This window comes from Littorina saxatilis, linkage group LG6, assembly GCF_037325665.1.
Source record: "Littorina saxatilis isolate snail1 linkage group LG6, US_GU_Lsax_2.0, whole genome shotgun sequence".
NCBI classification, from domain to species: Eukaryota; Metazoa; Mollusca; class Gastropoda; order Littorinimorpha; family Littorinidae; genus Littorina; species Littorina saxatilis.
This window is the reverse complement of record NC_090250.1, coordinates 30,396,224-30,413,492: the sequence shown is the minus strand read 5'-3', so window position 1 is coordinate 30,413,492 and position 17,269 is coordinate 30,396,224. Positions and strand designations below refer to the sequence as shown.

General features: G+C 44.3%; 2 protein-coding genes across 2 annotated transcripts in view; both read right to left on the bottom strand.

Annotated features, from left to right (window-relative positions):
• Nucleotides 1-2,763: 2,763 nt before the first annotated feature.
• LOC138969622 (uncharacterized) lies at nucleotides 2,764-14,085 on the bottom strand. The gene is made up of 8 exons (XM_070342481.1): nucleotides 14,030-14,085; nucleotides 13,510-13,651; nucleotides 10,275-10,288; nucleotides 6,004-6,283; nucleotides 5,570-5,674; nucleotides 5,130-5,246; nucleotides 4,305-4,488; nucleotides 2,764-3,086 (listed from the first exon to the last, which is right to left on the bottom strand). Exons 1-8 carry the CDS (start codon nucleotides 14,083-14,085, stop codon nucleotides 2,764-2,766), a joined length of 1,221 nt encoding a protein of 406 aa, XP_070198582.1.
• A 1,113-nt stretch (nucleotides 14,086-15,198) lies between these two features.
• Nucleotides 15,199-17,269, bottom strand: part of LOC138968974 (uncharacterized) — a 35,447-nt gene continuing 33,376 nt past the window's right edge. The window contains exon 11 of the mRNA XM_070341659.1: nucleotides 15,199-16,697. Coding sequence (XP_070197760.1) covers nucleotides 16,566-16,697 — 132 coding nt within the window. The 3' untranslated portion in view covers nucleotides 15,199-16,565. The remainder of the gene's footprint in view (nucleotides 16,698-17,269) is intronic.

The window sequence follows — 17,269 nt, the reverse complement described above, 5'->3', positions numbered from 1 at the left end:
TGTACCGTAAGTGTCACTGTCAACGGTAACCAGAAAAGAGTGAAGGCGTCCACCGGAAGTGTAAGCCTCAGCTTCACAGACATCTGGACAATCCGTCTTCATGTTCCGCGAGCGGAAGTGAAGATGCCTGTGCAATCGAAGAAACGTGATACCGTTCACGATCTCGACGCACGCCGGAAAGCGGAAACTTTCCTCTTCGTCCGGAACGGAAGTAGCACTTCCGTAAACCGAAGAAGCAACATGCGCGGCAGCGCAGTTTTCCGGTAGGAAACCGTGTCCAGTACGGCAAGCGTCACTGTCAACGGTAACCGGAAACAAGTGAGGGCGTCCACCGGAAGTGTAAGCCCTCATGACATCTGGTCAATGTCTTCTTCGTATTCCGCAAGCGGAAGTGAAGATGCCTGTGCAGACGACGAAGGTGAGGAATTTCACAATCTCGACACACTCCCTGTGGGATGGCACAAGTAACGACCTCGAGACGGGAGGAAGTTCCCGCTGTTGGAACGCCCTTGAGAGTCACGTTCGTCACCCACTGTCGCGGAACGACAGCTGACTACTTGTGCTCGACCAGTCATACCTTGTCAGTTATGGAAACCGGAAGACAGGTCCTTGCCGGAAACAGCAACTCGTCAAGACCGAAAAACGATGCATCGTCTATCAACGTCGGCCGACGTAACAGTGGCAGAAAAAAGTCGCATACACGACAACGACTAACAACCGACGACCCTAGAGTGGAGTTCAGCAGAATAGAGGTGGCAGCTCGCCATTCCTCCACAAACATTGTCCTTAACCTGACATGCAAACGTCTGAAAATTATCTAACACCTGCTCTTTGTCTAAATTAGCGTTGTTAGCAGAAAACTGTTAAGTTCAGGAGGTGGAGAAACCACCGGTAAAACAGTAGCGAATCAATGACTACGTAAATGTAGCCTAAGTGGCTGGTCAACAACTTGCACAGAAGGCTAGGTAAAGATTTCTTCGCCGACCGCTTAAGCAAGTGAAACAAACTCCACGTGCGTAGAGCTGCGCTTCTTTGCGTCTAAACAGACATGTTGACCACTGGAAAAGTTCTAGAAATACACATTCTAAAAGCGAAATTTCCCTAGCCTAGAAACGAAAGCAGGAAAGATCTCACCTGTGAGGAAAGATGAAGAGAACCAGGGAAAATTCAACCAACCAAGGTTGAAAAGGGCAACAAAAGCCCGGAGTGTGAGTCCATTACGTCTTAGCAGGCTCAGCGTTGGAAGAGAAGTGAGAACAATATGGCGGCCGCGTGTCACGTGGCTTCAAGGGGAGCTTACCCTCATAGATCACGTGGTCTGGTGACCATGGTTATGTGATGTTTTCTTTGGGGGAGTGGCTTCCCTTGTATAACCAGGGAAGCGTGTTCAACGTTTAAGGGGGGCTCACACACAGGCGGAGCAAGCGGAGCAAGGGTGGAGTATGCTGCACCAGGCGGAGAGATGACGCTACTTCCGTTGCAGGAGTGGAGAAAGTGGTGTGTGCGGTGCGGAGCAAGAAATAGGACACGTTTCTATTTTTTGGCTCCGGTGCAGCAGTGCAGCCAATCAGCGCACTCATCACTTTCTCCGGAAATAATATGTGAGTTGCTTCCCTTGTTCCCCCAAGGTAACTGATCGAAAACATGGCGCCTCCGATGACCGATGAAGAGACGTTCGATTTCATCGAGCAACTGGAGTACCATGAATGTCTGTGGAATCAGGCTGTACAATTTTTTTTACAATCGTTCGGCATCGAAAGAAGCCAATCTAGATCTTGCGCGGCGATTAGACTGTGTTTTAAAACCGTGCTCTTTTGCGCGCAAGTTTGCCGAATAACCACAAAATGGGTCACCACTTGCCAACACATTGGAGTCACTACAGTTTGCACGTGAATTTAGTGCAGCGATCACCGTGTTGATGTCTGTGTCAAATAACGGGCAGTGCGAGTAGAGAAACTATGTCATATCATAGGGGAATCCCCTACCGGAGCAGGATCGGAGCGTGTGTGTGAGAGGGCAGGTGGAGAGCTCCGATCTTGCTCCGCTTGCTCCGCCCGTGTGTGAGCCCCGCTTTAAGCACTTAACGGAAGTAAATTGCTATTTATGAGATTTGGGGAAGTAATATGTAATTTAATGGAAAATTTTAATAGTAAATTTTCATTTGATTAATATACTTACCCAATTCTCATAAATGCATTGACTTCAATCTCACATGCTAGATGTCGAAAAACTACTCAAATTACCTGCCCTTGCAAGGGTGGTAACCAAGCTAAAAACAGACGCCATAGCCGTTGCTATGCCCTGTCCCACCTGGTTATATACCCATCACCCGCCGCGCACCACGTGAGCGCCCGGAATAATCATTCGAGACTTCTCAAAAACCCTTAGGAAATCAAGTAGCGGGGATGGATGGGAGGGTATTAACTATGAAATTTTCCATTAAATTACATATTCTTACTCCAATTCTCATAAATGCAGATTGCTCCTAAAGGCGGAGGGAACTATTACTTATGTCCCTGAGAGAACCTGTCCTGCAGAAACTAACGAGGGCAAGGAAATGGCCACATCAAGTTAAGAACAGGAGATGTCCAGGAGGCAGGTCTCACCAAAAGAAAGGCGAACAGGTAAAGGCCCCCCCCCCCCCCCCCCCCCAAGCCCATAAAGTCACAAAGACAAGGCTTTGAAAGACAGAGGGCTGTGCAGACAGAAATCACAAATGTGATAGATTTTTGCAAACGTTATCAGGAAAAAGGATATACATAGTTAAAGCAGAGGAAAACATACGCGACCTGTTTGAATGAAGGTTTGGCAAAACGTCATGGTGCAGTTGACTTCCTGGCTGAGACACTGAAATGCTGTCAGTTCCTTTTCCCTCAGCTTCAGCGCGCTGCACGATCTTTTGCAGTCACCAAACATGAGATGAACAACCTCACAAAAGTTTTCACGATGTTGCAAAAGCCAATTCAGTTCGCTAATCTTCACACGACCGTTACAGACCTTCTCTTTCGTGTGTTCTAATACAGTGTGCGATTTTTCGACATAGTCAGCTACTTTGTCAGCCAGGTACGTCCTGAAGTTGTGATTCCCTGCAAACCAAAGTTGTTCTGTCTTTGCATTACCAGCGACAATGCAAAAGTATACAGTGTTATCATATTTCTTGGTTAGTTATCATCCAGGATCTGTTCAAATGACAATAAATATTTAAACTAATAAACTCAAATTATTTTCGTTTTTTACATCAGTAAAATTATGATTTCGGAAGCAACCTTTTCACAGATGAGTGCGTGGTCCTTGAACACAAATACACATGACTCATGCTGTGACCTTTCTATCGTTTCTGCTTAAGGTATACTTAGTAGTTTTGTGCACAATGAATCAGAATCCATTGGATGTGGATCGATGGCTTGTAGTCAAATATAGAGTACAGTTTGAGAAATAATAAATAAGTCATAAAATGAAATGAATTGGCAAAGATCTTTTTCTAAAATACCCCATCTCCAATTAAATTCAGTATCTCAGCAGAATAATTGCTTTCATCAGTTTGATTCTCTCGTCTTTGTTTTCTTCATGCTGTTTTAAACAGCTCGTCGGCAGAGTACACTGAGACTGTACATTTATTTGCCCCCAGTGTGATACTAATACATTTCAGAAAACACATTTTCTTCCCATGATATATATGTGAAAAAATCTTTCTCTATCCCACCTAATGTATCAGTATACAGAAACTTGATCAACTGCCGAACTACACATTTCTAGAATCTCAAAAATAATGAATGACCCGATCGCCCACCCTCTCTTCGAATAAGCAACTGATGACCTTCAGTGTTTATTTTTGCTTTTGTTTGTTTGTTTGTCTGCTTGTTTTTCCGTGCGCACTTGATCTTGTGTTTGTGTGTACACACGAAGGGGATAAGGCACAAGCAAGTCTGCTCACTGACCTGGGGGATCGGAAAAATCTCTAACCTTAACCCACCAGGCGCTGCCGCCATTCGAACATTCAACCTTCAGCTCGGGAGGCTGGCGTCTTTTCCACTAGGCCATTGCGCCCAGTATGCAGAAGTATGCAAGTTGAAAAAAAAATAGCGTATACAGTTTGGCTCGTTAGGTCTACTGTTGATGTTAAAGATTTTCTGCGTTTCCTTTCCTTCAGACTTTGCACCTTTTTGAGAAGAATTTAGTACACTTTAAAAAAAAAAAATACAACAAGAAAATAAATGGAAATCCAAATCAACAAATAGAAAAACATCACAACAAGCAAAGAAGAGACAGAAAACGAGTATGTGACATAAATAAAAATAACGTACAGTGCAGCGTGCTCATGAAAATCAACATTGGTCTCCAGTTGAACACCACCTCGAGAGCCCCGTTTGGTTTAGTGTACAATTCGTTCCATTTTGTTTTGAAAAACTCCGACATTTTGTCACGGAGAACTGCCATGTACGCCGTAGTCTCACTCGTAAAAAACCAATCACGTGCAATTCCAGCTTCCTGCACGAATACAAAACATGATTGGATAAAAATGTAGCTGGTATGGGGCGAATTTGCATCTAGTGTTTTTTTTGTTTTCATTCTGTTTTTGTTTTGTTTTTGTTTTTTAGAAATCCTCTGTCCATTGGAAATTGACCAAATTCAATGTCCACTCGATACATTCACATATAAGCCAGGCCGGTAATTTTAGGGAGCAGACAGATTTTAGGAGTGCAAGCACTAGGGCAAAAACACAACGCAAGGGAAACTAGGGAAGACTGCATGCACACACAATCACATCTGCCATACCAAACAAAGAATAACTGTTAATTTTCTTAACTTAGTTAATATATCTTGTTCCTATCTACAATCTTTACGATTTTCCGCCGGCTAATGATGTAACAAATTAAAAGCATCTAGAACAGGAAAACTGCCACATTTTTTATAATGTGCAATCATATAAAATATAACACAAGATCAAATTATTACACATCGGAGCTCATTTTTCACGGTGACGCTTTCGGTATGAATGCATCCCGCCTTAGAACCTTAGGAATACAACTCTCCCACAACGCTTAAACCTCGACAGAGTAATTTCCGAACATCGTCTATTGGAATCAAACGTACCCAGCATTGTCTCAACACTGACAAAAAACACGTACTGTGCATAACAGGGCATCTTCCAGGTATGCATGAACGTCTGAAGCCACAATCTCACCCAGGAGGCTCTGGCCACCAATCAGCTCCAGACATGCCGACAATTTCTGCAGAGGTGGCAGCTGCACGCACAAGATCTTACCCATGTTAGGAATAGCGCAATGACGAGAGTACTGCTGTGTAACTATTAAACAAACAAAAACAAAAAACCCGCCTCCTATAAACCGGGCAAACAGGTTCAAGATAAAATCCGTACCATTTTGTGGCTGGAGACCCTGCAAGGCGATACAGTTACCACCAATCTATGACCTGTGTCCTTATTGATTACGATTCCCTTTTTTCACATGGCATGCATTGGCATAAAAGTGATCGTGTTACTAGTTGACAATACCTACAATAAACTTTACAATAAAAACACAATAAAAGATGTTACTGTAACGCTGACCTTTTCAATGCTTTCCTTGACGTGACTTGAGAACTTGTGTTTCAGATGGTTCTGCTGTTCTTCATCGCAAACCTCGCATGATGCTTGAAGACATTCTTCCATCATCTATTTACAGTAAAAGCGTTCGTAATATAAGTTGTATAAACACAGTCTTTCGAATCAACTTGTATAACGTACATCAATTCATACTATACATTATAGTATTCAGCTTATGGAGTTATAGATTCTGTTTCTACACAGTTACATTCCATAGATCGTGTAAGGCACAAAACGAGTACCAAACATAAGTGATTTGATCAGAGAAAAACACACAAAAACGTTCATACGAGCTGAATTTTTGATCAGATCAAAAAAGTTCTTTTCTTTTCTATTCTAAAAAGAAATAGTAGAGAAAGGTAACCTCCCAATAGAAAATCAAAAAAATACAAACAAACCCGTTTGTATTCCGACTGCACGTTTTCATACTTGAAGCCCGTGAGCCACTTCTCCAGAAACAGCTTTATGTTCTTGAATATGACAGGTGTCGGTGTCACACCAGTCTTCGCCACACGGCCTGTGTAACGGGTCAGTATGGCGAGTATGGTCAGCTGCAGAATTACCGCTGAGTGAATCAAGTAATCGTGACATCTGTGTGTCACCGTCACTTCTTGCAGCAAGTCCACACAAATCACTGCACTCACTCTCCAGCTGTCCGCGTCTTGCGCCAAAAGTTGCCTGCAACATGTGGGGATATTCCGTAGTGAGGTTTTACCGAACACAGACTGTGATACAATGGGTTTTCCAGGGGGGGGGGGGGGGGGGAGGGGGGTCCCCCTAACCCGCGGGGGGGCTGTTTTTAAATGACTACAATTATAAACAATACAGTTATGAAGTATTCCTCATGCAGATTCTATCCATACCAAATTTATGCCTGTCAGTCGTCTGGATGCAGAAAAAAGTGACTTTGTTCAAGAAAAAAAGCACCTTTTTTGGCACACAAGGCGTTACGCTAAACACATGGTACATTGTGCATTGAATAACCAAGTTACTGATAAGGGTATTATCTCAATCTAATTTTTAATAGGTCCAGAAATGGATGGAGAAACATATGTTAGATTATTAAAAGTTTGATCTGAAAATAGGTTTTGGATTTTGAACGTTCTTTTTTAGCTGGTCTGTATGTTACAATAATCATGAAAAAAGGGAAACTATCTTAAAAAAATGTTTCTGGTCAAACTTACTTAAAAATCATTGCAGAGGAAGGTCATTAGGTAGGATGATTGTAATTTTAAAGATATTGAGCGAAAAAGTTGTGTTTGATGTAATTTAATTGTCCTTCTAAGTTAAAAATATGCGTTTGGTGTAAATGAAATTTTACCTACTTGCCCAAACAAGTTTTGTCACAGTCTTTAAATAATGCCATAATACACAAAAGTGTGTGTTTTCTTATACCTCAGACACCTGGTAGTTAAACTATGGTCACAGGATTCCTAGTGCTTGCACCTGTTGGCTTGTAGAGTGACTTAAGTGAGGCCTTCTGACAAGGGTGTAAATGTAACATACATACTGAGAATACTTGAAAATGACAATGAATTTGTTTTAGAGACAGAAGATAACTTATCAGTGCTTAAGATCAACCAGAAAGACCAAACCTTTGTTTCAACATGAAAACAAGCACACTGAAGTAACATACATCACCTTGGTTTTTTTACTGAGACCATATGCAGCACATAATAATGCTAAAAACAACACATAAGTCTGTTTGGGGTTTATGAGCTAAATAAAAGGGAAATTACCCTTCAAATGGACCTGCAGATCTTCGGAGCCTTCTGTATGTTACTTTACACCATCCTTTTGTGTAAAGATGTACACACAACCAAAAAGGCCCAATCATTAATTTAACCCTTTATTTTGACTTGAGACAAGTAGCTTAGAACAAACAAGTTAGAAATACTGAGGTGAGCATAGCCCATTAAATGTAAATTCAGTACCTTGTACCCACTTGGTGTTTGGTGTAAAGTACCGTACAGTTCATGGGTAAAATGAACATTTGGTACAGTAGTCAGACCTGTTTACCCTAAACCCGAGGCAAGAGTACTTTCCCAAAAAGTTGAGTGTATTTTTCAAAAAGTTGGTGTACTTTGCAAGCAAAACCATATGGGCTAGGGAAAATGTACGCGTGGGTGCAAACGTGTTTGTGTAAGAATAGCATGTCTTTTGAACACCTTCAGAATTTAACTCCTTCCAATACAACAGGGATAAAACAATTTTATTTACCTGTCAGTTTATAGCATTATAACCAGTGTCTTCCAAACAGATTGATAATGAAAAGATGAAGTTCGTGAAATAACATCTGCGGTTGACAGTGGCAAGTTCAGTTTTACAATCATCTCAGAAAACATTGCTTCAGCACGGACTACAGCCTTTTCTTTTGGCAGGATTTGCTTTGCGGGAATGAACTTCATAATTCCTTGGCAGCTTTCATCGGATTTCTTTGCAGCAACCTTGTCCAGGTGAGTTTTGGAACCGCAGTGTCGTCCGATGTCATATTTCCCAGCATGGGCAACGGAGAAATCTGATTTACAATACTTGCAGTGTGCATGACTTTTTCCCATAGTAGACTCCACAATTCCTGGCTCTTTCTTATATTTCTCCAAGAAAGTCTGCTGCTTCTGCTGTTTAGACTTGGTACAGTCATCCGAAATTGGCACATTTTCCCCGCTTCATTTTGCCACAATTGTCCAGACGATCGCACGTGCCAACAACTGAACAAGGTTTCCACAGCTGTCGTGGTTATCTCCCTTCGACCGAAACCGGTATCAGTTGTACCATTCCGTAATCAGCACACCAACACCGGAAAACGTATTCTAGACTTCTTATGCGTATTTTGTGCGAGTGTCGCGTATTTGCGTACCGATAATAATTTGGCGTACAAAATACGCCCAAATCGTACTGGTAAACAGGTCTGAGTAGTGGAGTACCAACCTGACTATTCTATCGTGAAAAGGATTTGTTATGATTTCTTGGTTGTAACTCACAAAACTGCAAACAAAAATAGTGTAAAAATATTAAAAGAGGGTGATTTGATAATAATTTCTACACCGGTGACCGTGCTTTTTTCAAATTACATAATAACCTGATGATTGAGGTTAAGGTTTCCAAAACAAATGACATGAACATTTACTGGAACCTTTTCTGCACTCCATAGAGAATTTCATTGTTTTAAAAACAGTGTAAATAGGTAAATGTTGAATTCGAAAATTTCTTAATAAATTTTCATTTAATTAATATACTTACCAACTCACATAAATAGCATTAACTTCAGTTTGATGCGTAAGACATTGAAGTACTAACCCTGGAAACAGGGGGAGGTAACTCCCAAAACAAAACAAAACCTTGACAACAAGGTCCTGGTAGTTACCTCCCCTCACCGGCCGCCCGCGCATGCATGGCACATATCGCCGGTATACTCATTCCCAATGAAACACCACCTTCAACCATTAAAAACGATTGCGGGGTAGGATGGGAGGGCATTTACTATGTGAGTTGGTAAGTATATTAATTAAATGAAAATTTATTAAGAAATTTTCGATTAAATCACATATTCTTACTCCAACTCACATAAATAGCAGATTGCTACATAAGGTGGCGGGAAACTCACTTAAACATGATAAGAAACCGGCCTGCTTCAACCATTACTGGTAAGCAACTACTACCATTGCAGTGGGTACTAAAAAACGCACAAAAAGTAGTTAAAGAAAGACGTCTTAAACATGACGTCCAAACACCACTGAGGTGCCATACGAGAATTGTCTGGCAGCAGAACCACCGAATAAAGGGTCCAAGCTCAGGCCCCATGAATTCTAGACAACGCAGAGGAAGGAAAGAATGCTCCCCCCCCCCCATTTGACTGCCGCACTCATAAGCTTGTTAATGAGTGTGAAAGCCCATCTAGCCAGGGCTGCTTAGCAATAATTTGATTCTATCCGTCTAAACGCAAGAACCAAAAGGAGCCATGCAAGACAAGTATGTCAAAATACTCAATACCTTGCGTGAGACCCAGAAGTATGTAAAACGCTGCCCCTTCAAGGGGAAGTGAACACCGACAAAAAAGAGTCTGAGAGCCTTCCTATAAAGAAAGGCTAGCATGTCTCAAAATCTATGGCTCTTAAAAAAGAGCTTAAAAACAAAAAGAAATCCCAAGCTGGAATTAATTTTCAAAAGACAAAAGTTTTGACGACAGGGCCCTTTCCACGCAGGGCGTAGAAAGAGAAAAGTCTTGTCAAGACCTGACGACGTTTCTCCAGACTAACGAAACATAGTCTTCCGACGATAACAAAAGTTCGTGGAACCTCTTAACATCCTCCTGAACTGGAGAATGCTAAAGCCGATGCCCAGAACCTAGAACTTGCACTAATGCAGGTGCTGGAGGAAGGGCTGACTGCCCCCCCTTTTGTTTGCACTCATGGAAAGTTAATGATGGCAAAAAAAACCCACCAGATAAGATCAACTTAGATAAATAACCCCTTTCACGTAAAGCCTGTTGATACCTAGGCTAAGTGAAAAATCCTAAGATACGCTGTCTTGATCGTGACTGACGAAAAGAGAGAACAATCTCTTACAAACAGCTAGACCAGGAAGACAGCTCTAACTCAAAAGAGAGCCGTGCAAGTTCGGAAGACAACCAGATATGTCCTCCGAGGCGAGCGAGTAATAAAAAACGAACCTTTGCGTCTCCCACTTGAAGAGAACAAGGAGTTCAAAAAGACCACAAGTGAAACACCCTCCGCGGCGTGAAGCACTAAAAGATTATGGCTTGAGTAAACCACAGCACCATAGTCCATGAGGAAAACGCTAAATGTTCGCAATGAACCAGAGGCAAGAACTTGTCCCTTGTTCAAAGGATAGAGCAAGACAAATGTCGGAAAACATCTGGCCTTACTAGACTCTTACACAAAAGAGTCGAAAGACTTAAAGCCGAAAACAAAGGAAACAATTTGCAGATCGGCGAGAATGCAACCTCTCATCAAAAGATGAACCGAGATTGCTCATCAAAACCAATGCGGCTTTAAACGAAAGCGGCAAAAGTCTTAACTCAATTCTCACTAGCAAGAAGCTATGAAATTATCGACAAGTAAGGAAGCAAGCATCAAGTGGGAGCTTGCTGTAGTGCCGAACGTGGAACGATCAGAGCCTAAGTTTGTCCACACCAAACTGATTAGGACAAACCCTGTAGCGACCGTTAAAACATAATGTCGCTATGTTACACCTTGGGAGGGCGTGAAGCCCGCCAGGCCTTGGAGATGACGTCAGTTCGTGACCGATCTCCTTCCGAAAACAAGTAATACCTGAGAAAAAGATATCAAGCCCTCATCGGTGAGAAAAAGCTCAAGAAAGAGCATACGTGTTCCTGAAGTACCCAAACTACCAGAAACACTCACCCTCTAATGAACCAAGCTGTGAACCCAGCATGATCCAAACGGTTAGCCAAAAGTAGGCTACTGCTGGTGCATGACCTGCTTGAGTAACTACCCAATCAAGACCGAGCGTATGACGCAGTAAAACTTCCTGCGTTAAGAGTCCAAGTCTAGCAAAGACAAGTACTCATAACTTCGTGGGTCGTGGCAGAAAGCACCAATGAATGACTATGACTATGAACTGGACTGTCGCTACCCGTAGGTAAGACAAGGTCGCCGTAACCGGCAGTCATGTTGCCCCCAAACTGACTTCAGACACTTCTTGTCAAAACAGAGGAAGTTAAAAGAAAGTCCGAACAACCTCCTCGAGAGGACAAAAAGATGAACGCTCAAAAACCGACAGCTGTCGTGAATGACCTTCTCGCCACTCGAAAGAAAGTCTGTAAACCGACTCTAACGTAAGCAGAATGCTGATCAGATTCGTAGTCATCCTGAGTAGCAGCAGGAAAAGACCAGAAAGATCCTGACAAAAAGAGATGTACGGTGTGCCCAGTGAACGGAAAACAATAAGTACACCTGACCAAGTAATCTTCTCCAGCCCCTGCAAGAGCAGATGGAGAAAGCACGAGAAAGCCGCGATTCTGGTCGTACGTTAGCAACCGAAAGTGCGGAAAAACAGCCTGGAGTGGCATGAACAAAGGAGCATCCTCAAGAAAAATCCGGAATAAATTTCGCCGCCAATCAAGAAACACCCTGAGTATGGCCGAAAACCCAGAACGCGTCTGTTCCGCTGAGAGACCAAAAGTCAGACGCGGGGACCGACGCAAGCAGTAATCATAGATGCCATCACGTACAAAACCTTACCATCCTAAACAGCCGCAGCAGAACAGGAAGTAAGATACATGGCATCACTGCCCCCAACAACCTGGACCCCAAAGGGTTGACATCGGAAGTTGCGGACAGGCAAGAACAAAGTGCTACGATTACCTGGAACGTCGAAAAACGAACCAGAATTAGCCAAAATCCCTAGTGCAAAACACCCGCAACACCGTGGCAGTGTGAGCTGATGCTAATGCGTACAGTCCTTCACTCCGAAATCAGAAGTGAGAGACAGGATACCAATACCACCGACAACCTGAAACCCAAAGGGTTGACATTGGAAGTCTACTTGGCAAAGAGTCATTGTTCCCAGAACCATCATTGGCCGAAGCCCAATGGCCGAGGAAGTCTCTTCTAGACTCGAAAGGTAGACTCGACCTCAGAAGAGTCGACCCGATCTTCGTCAAAGTCTGTACCGTCTGAAACAACACAGTCATCCGACGTAGACTGACCAATCTCGAAACCACCATTGATCCGCACCGGAAATGATGATCCCCAGTACCGAAACCTCGTGCAGCTGCACTATGAGGAACCAGTAAGGAAAGGTAGCTGGCAATCCCGAGTGTAAGCAACCGGAAACACAGCAGTGTTCTGCCCGGAAGCCGACACGTTCAGTCCCCCACCATCCGCCGAACGAGCGGAAGCGGCAGTGAGAGACAGATTGCCGTTGCCACCAACAACCGGAAACCCCGTAGGAACGAAGCCGGAAGCTGATGGCAACAAACGGAAAGTGCCACGATCACAAGCAAGTGATATTGTGGCCGGAAACCCCTTGCCGAAGCAGTAGAACCTGTCACGAGAAGCCGAGCTCATCGACCCCAAAGAGACAGGTAGGGTTTCCATCGAGAGGACCTACAACCTTAGTGTGCAGACGCATCGAACTTTCCAAAACTCTACCCCGGAACCGGCGAACCGGAACCGAGGTAGCGGGCAATCCGGACGGGAAAGCGACCGGAAACACACCTGTGTTCTGACCGGAAGCTGACACGTCCAGTCCCCCACCGTCCGCAACCGCCTGAGCGGAAGCGTAGGCAGGAAACGGATTGCCGTTACCACCTACGACCGGAACCCCCGCAGGATGCGAACCGGAAGTCGATGGTAACGAAGTGAAAGTGCCACGACCCCTCGAAAGAGATCCTGTGGCCGGAAACCCCTTTGCCGAAGCAGTAGAACCCATGGACGAGGGGCCGGGCGAATCGGCCCCACCGACGCGGGTGGGGTTACCGTCGAGACGAACTGCACGCTCGTGTGCTGAACGCATCGAACTTTCCAAATTTCTACCCCGGAACCGGCGAACCGGAACCGAGGTAGCGGCAATCCGGATGGGAAAGCGACCGGAAACACACCCGTGTTCTGACCGGAAGCTGACACGTCCAGTCCCCCACCGTCCGCAACCGCCTGAGCGGAAGCGTAGGCAGGAAACGGATTGCCGTTACCACCTACGACCGGAACCCCCGCAGGATGCGAACCGGAAGTCGATGGTAACGAAGTGAAAGTGCCACGATCCCTCGAAAGAAATCCTGTGGCCGGAAACCCCTTTGCCGAAGCAGTAGAACCCATGGACGAGGGGCCGGGCGAATCGGCCCCACCGACGCGGGTGAGGTAACCGTCGAGATAAACTGCACGCTCGTGTGCTGAATGCATCGAACTTTCACAAGTACGTACCTCGTCGGCAGAACCCGACGGCTGAGGGAAAGCCACATCTGCAGAGAACACGGCAGCTGACTGCGTAAACCCCGATAGCGTCAGCAGAGTAGCCGACACCGGGTGGAACGCCGCGAAGACGGCACACCAAGCCTTTCCTGACCTACTGACCAGAGCAAAGTAGGCAATAACACAACAAAAGGGTCGAACGACCCATAACGATTCTATGCTAACCTGGTCGCAAAAATCTCGACCAGATAAAAGGCATAAAAAGAGTGTTATAAATTAGCATAGCTAAAGATGATCTATACAGAAAATCAAACCGGCTTAAGCAAAGTAAAGACGAACTGCTCGGCAGGTAACAAAGTCCCTGCCCTGCACGTCACAACTCAAGTCCGCCATGTTGAAGACTAGAACTCCGTGAAGACGGAGACAAGTAGTAAACAACAGAATACCAAAGCGCAAAAGGCGGTACAGGTAAAGACAAAAATAATCTGTAAAAGATAAGTCATAAGACCTAAGCTTACACAACAGAACGAACTGCTCAGCAGGTAACAATGTCACCTGCCCAACAGCGCTATCGCTAAAGTCCGCCATGTTGAAACTACAACTCCGTGAACGGAGAACAAGCTTTAACATAAATCACGAAAACAAAGGCGGCGCAAGCTCAACCAAGCCTGTAAGAAGTAAGTCACTAGACTTAAGCTAAACAACAGAACAAACTGCTCAGCAGGAAAACGAAAGTCGCCTGCCTGGCAGCACTACAGTAATGTCGCCGTGTTAAAAGTACAACTCCGTAAGACGGAGCACAAAGTACAACACCATTTACCAACAAATGCAAATGGCGGCACAAGCTATAACAAGAAAACGTTACAGATAAGTCACTAGACTAAGCTTGAACAACAAAATAACTGCTCGGCGGGAGAGACAAAACATGTCTGAGTGAGCAACTGCTCTCTCCCGCCATAGTGAAAACCAAAACGAACTCCGTGAAAACGGAGAGAGACATTTTCACCAGTGAACAGTTACAAGAAACAAACGTTGTAAACAAGAAAGATCTCACCAACAGCTTAGCAAGATGAACCAGGGTCAAAAGGTCGTCCTCACAGGAGACCAAAGGCTGAAAAGCCTAGCAAGTACCAACACGTCTGTACACCACGGTGTTGAAGAAGGGAATGAGTATACCGGCGATATGTGCCGCGCATGCGCGGGCGGCCGGTGAGGGGAGGTAACTACCAGGACCTTGTTGTCAAGGTTTTGTTTTGTTTTGGGAGTTACCTCCCCCTGTTTCCAGGGTTAGTACTTCAATGTCTTACGCATCAAACTGAAGTTAATGCTATTTATGTGAGTTGGAGTAAGAATATGTGATTTAATGTATCCTTGATTCTGAGCTTTGGTGTATTGTGGTGTTTCGGCACTCGGTTACACTAAGGATAAATGATTTTGCTTATATTGAGGCAGGAGCAACTTTTTTCAAGTGTTGCTTTACTACAGATCAACTCTACATTCAGCAATTATCAAGCCATTGGATAGTGAAACAGTTGCCTAAAGCTGAACCTAAGAAAATGACAGCACCGTAAAATTATTTATGGTGTAAATGTAACATACAATCATTTGTGCTTTATCTGCAAATATTTGATACTAGATGAATACCTGCTTCGCCGGGTAGCCGACTTCGCCGGGAAGAAGTACTTAGAGCCGTTCGCCGGGTCGGAACAATGGACCCGCCAAGCTTAGGTCCCTCCCAGATTCGTGGAATGGGAACAGCACGAAAATGATTCAGTGGCCATAATGCCATTCCTGACCATATCGAGTCCCATCCTTGTCGACGAATGTAACCGTGTTAATCACCTTTGGAGGCGAACTCCACTCAAACAGGATTGAGCAATTTAGAGCTTATCTGTAAGCCCTTTTGAACTGTTATGGCTTTTTAAAGGAAGGCCAGTACATACAAATACACAAAAGCCGCCAGACCACATCACAAACAGAACTGAACAATCCCCAGGTGTTGCTCACATAGAGAGAGACACACACACACACACACACACACACACACACACACACACAAACACAGAGAAGCCGTATCTATAGAGAGATAGATGACAGTGTATTTTTCGCGTGGCTATAAATTGATTCGACCTTTGCACTTTTACAGTGAGGATAATTTACGGGTCCAATTTACGTTCTGGACACTGCGGTGACCTTCTAAAAATAGTAACAGAACGCCGGGAATATCCGAAGATGCCCCCTCAGTATGAGTCATACTATAGTGCACCATACGAAGGAAGGGAGGTAAACGCTGAAAACATGGAGAAGATAAGGAAGAGTTACTGGGAATGGTGAAATGAACACAAAAACCAAAATGGGTTCAGCGCTGCGCGCTGAGAGCACGTGTTGAAATATCTCATCGATGATATTGTGTCCGGGGTGTAGCTGAATACGGTGTCCAAATTTGAAAAAGATCCACCGAGAACTTTGGCTTTGGTGTGTCGGTATGGGGGCCCGGGTAGCTGAGGTGGAACCAAAATCGCTGAGGTGGAACCAAAATCGGTTCAGCGCTGCGCGCTGAGAGCACGTGTTGAAATATCTCATCGATCAGGTTGTGTCCGGGGTCTCTGTGAATAAGCCCACCAAATTTGAAGCAGATCCATCGAGAACTTTGGCCGTGCATCGCGAAGACACAGACAGACACACAGACACAAGTCGTATATATATATAGAAACCGAACACTTGACTGGAAAATCAAATGCTGCAATTGAAGGACAGGAGTACCGAGATGTTTATTCATGTAAAATTAAGGAGGTTTAAAAAAGTCTAAAAATTGTAACACTTTTTAGACTCCATGACAGATTCTTGGCCACTGTATACGAGTCTGTGTATGTATGTGTGTGTGTCTATGTGTGCATTTGTGTCTGATTAAATAGTTGTGTTCTAGTCAAGTGATGAAAGCGAGGATGGAAAACGTTCACTATATATACTCGCAAAGTCACAAATGTATCACACAACACTGCTTTCTCGATCTCTCGATCTCTGCTTGGATCTTTAAATGTAAGATTATTTACTCTTTATAATGTAGCCTACACTGTCGTAGCTGTAAATAATGTGCATACACAGACTTTGAAAATAATTAAAGCTGACAATTGGTACCTGGTTGGAGTATCTTTTGCTTTGATCATCGTCGACGTTTTCTTCAAAATGTCCACAAATTCCTGTGAAAACAAGAAAGCTTTAGTAAGTATTTCTACAGGTTTAACAATTCCTACTGAGGAAGCTTCGTCCAACACAGCTAGTTCTCTCTCTCTCTCTCTCTCTCTCTCTCTCTCTCTCTCTCTCTCTCTCTCTATCTCTCTCTCTCTCTCTCTCTCTCTCTCTCTGTGCAGGGCTCCCCAAAGTGCGCAGCCGAAATCACGTACTAGAAATCAAAGGAGGGGGTCACGGGACGCACTAAACCTATAAAGAGCGGGTCCCGGTTCGCACTAAATTTCCGTTATCTTGCATCCCGCAGGTTCTCTTTTCAGACTGAAGTCGTCAGCTAAGTCTAGTGCAAGCACAGATGCCAATTGCACGCAGAAACGATATCGGAAAGGAGTCCGTGAAGCCGGTGCAGATGAAACAGAGCTCGGCAAAGGTCCTGACCTAAAAGGCACTGCTTGCTAGTTGCTGGCACAAGTACGCCGAACGACTTCAGCGGTTAAGGAAGACAGTGCCACAGATCAAGTTAAAGGCACAGTAAGCCTCCCGTAAACCATCACAGATACTGTCAGGCTTTTACACACAGTAC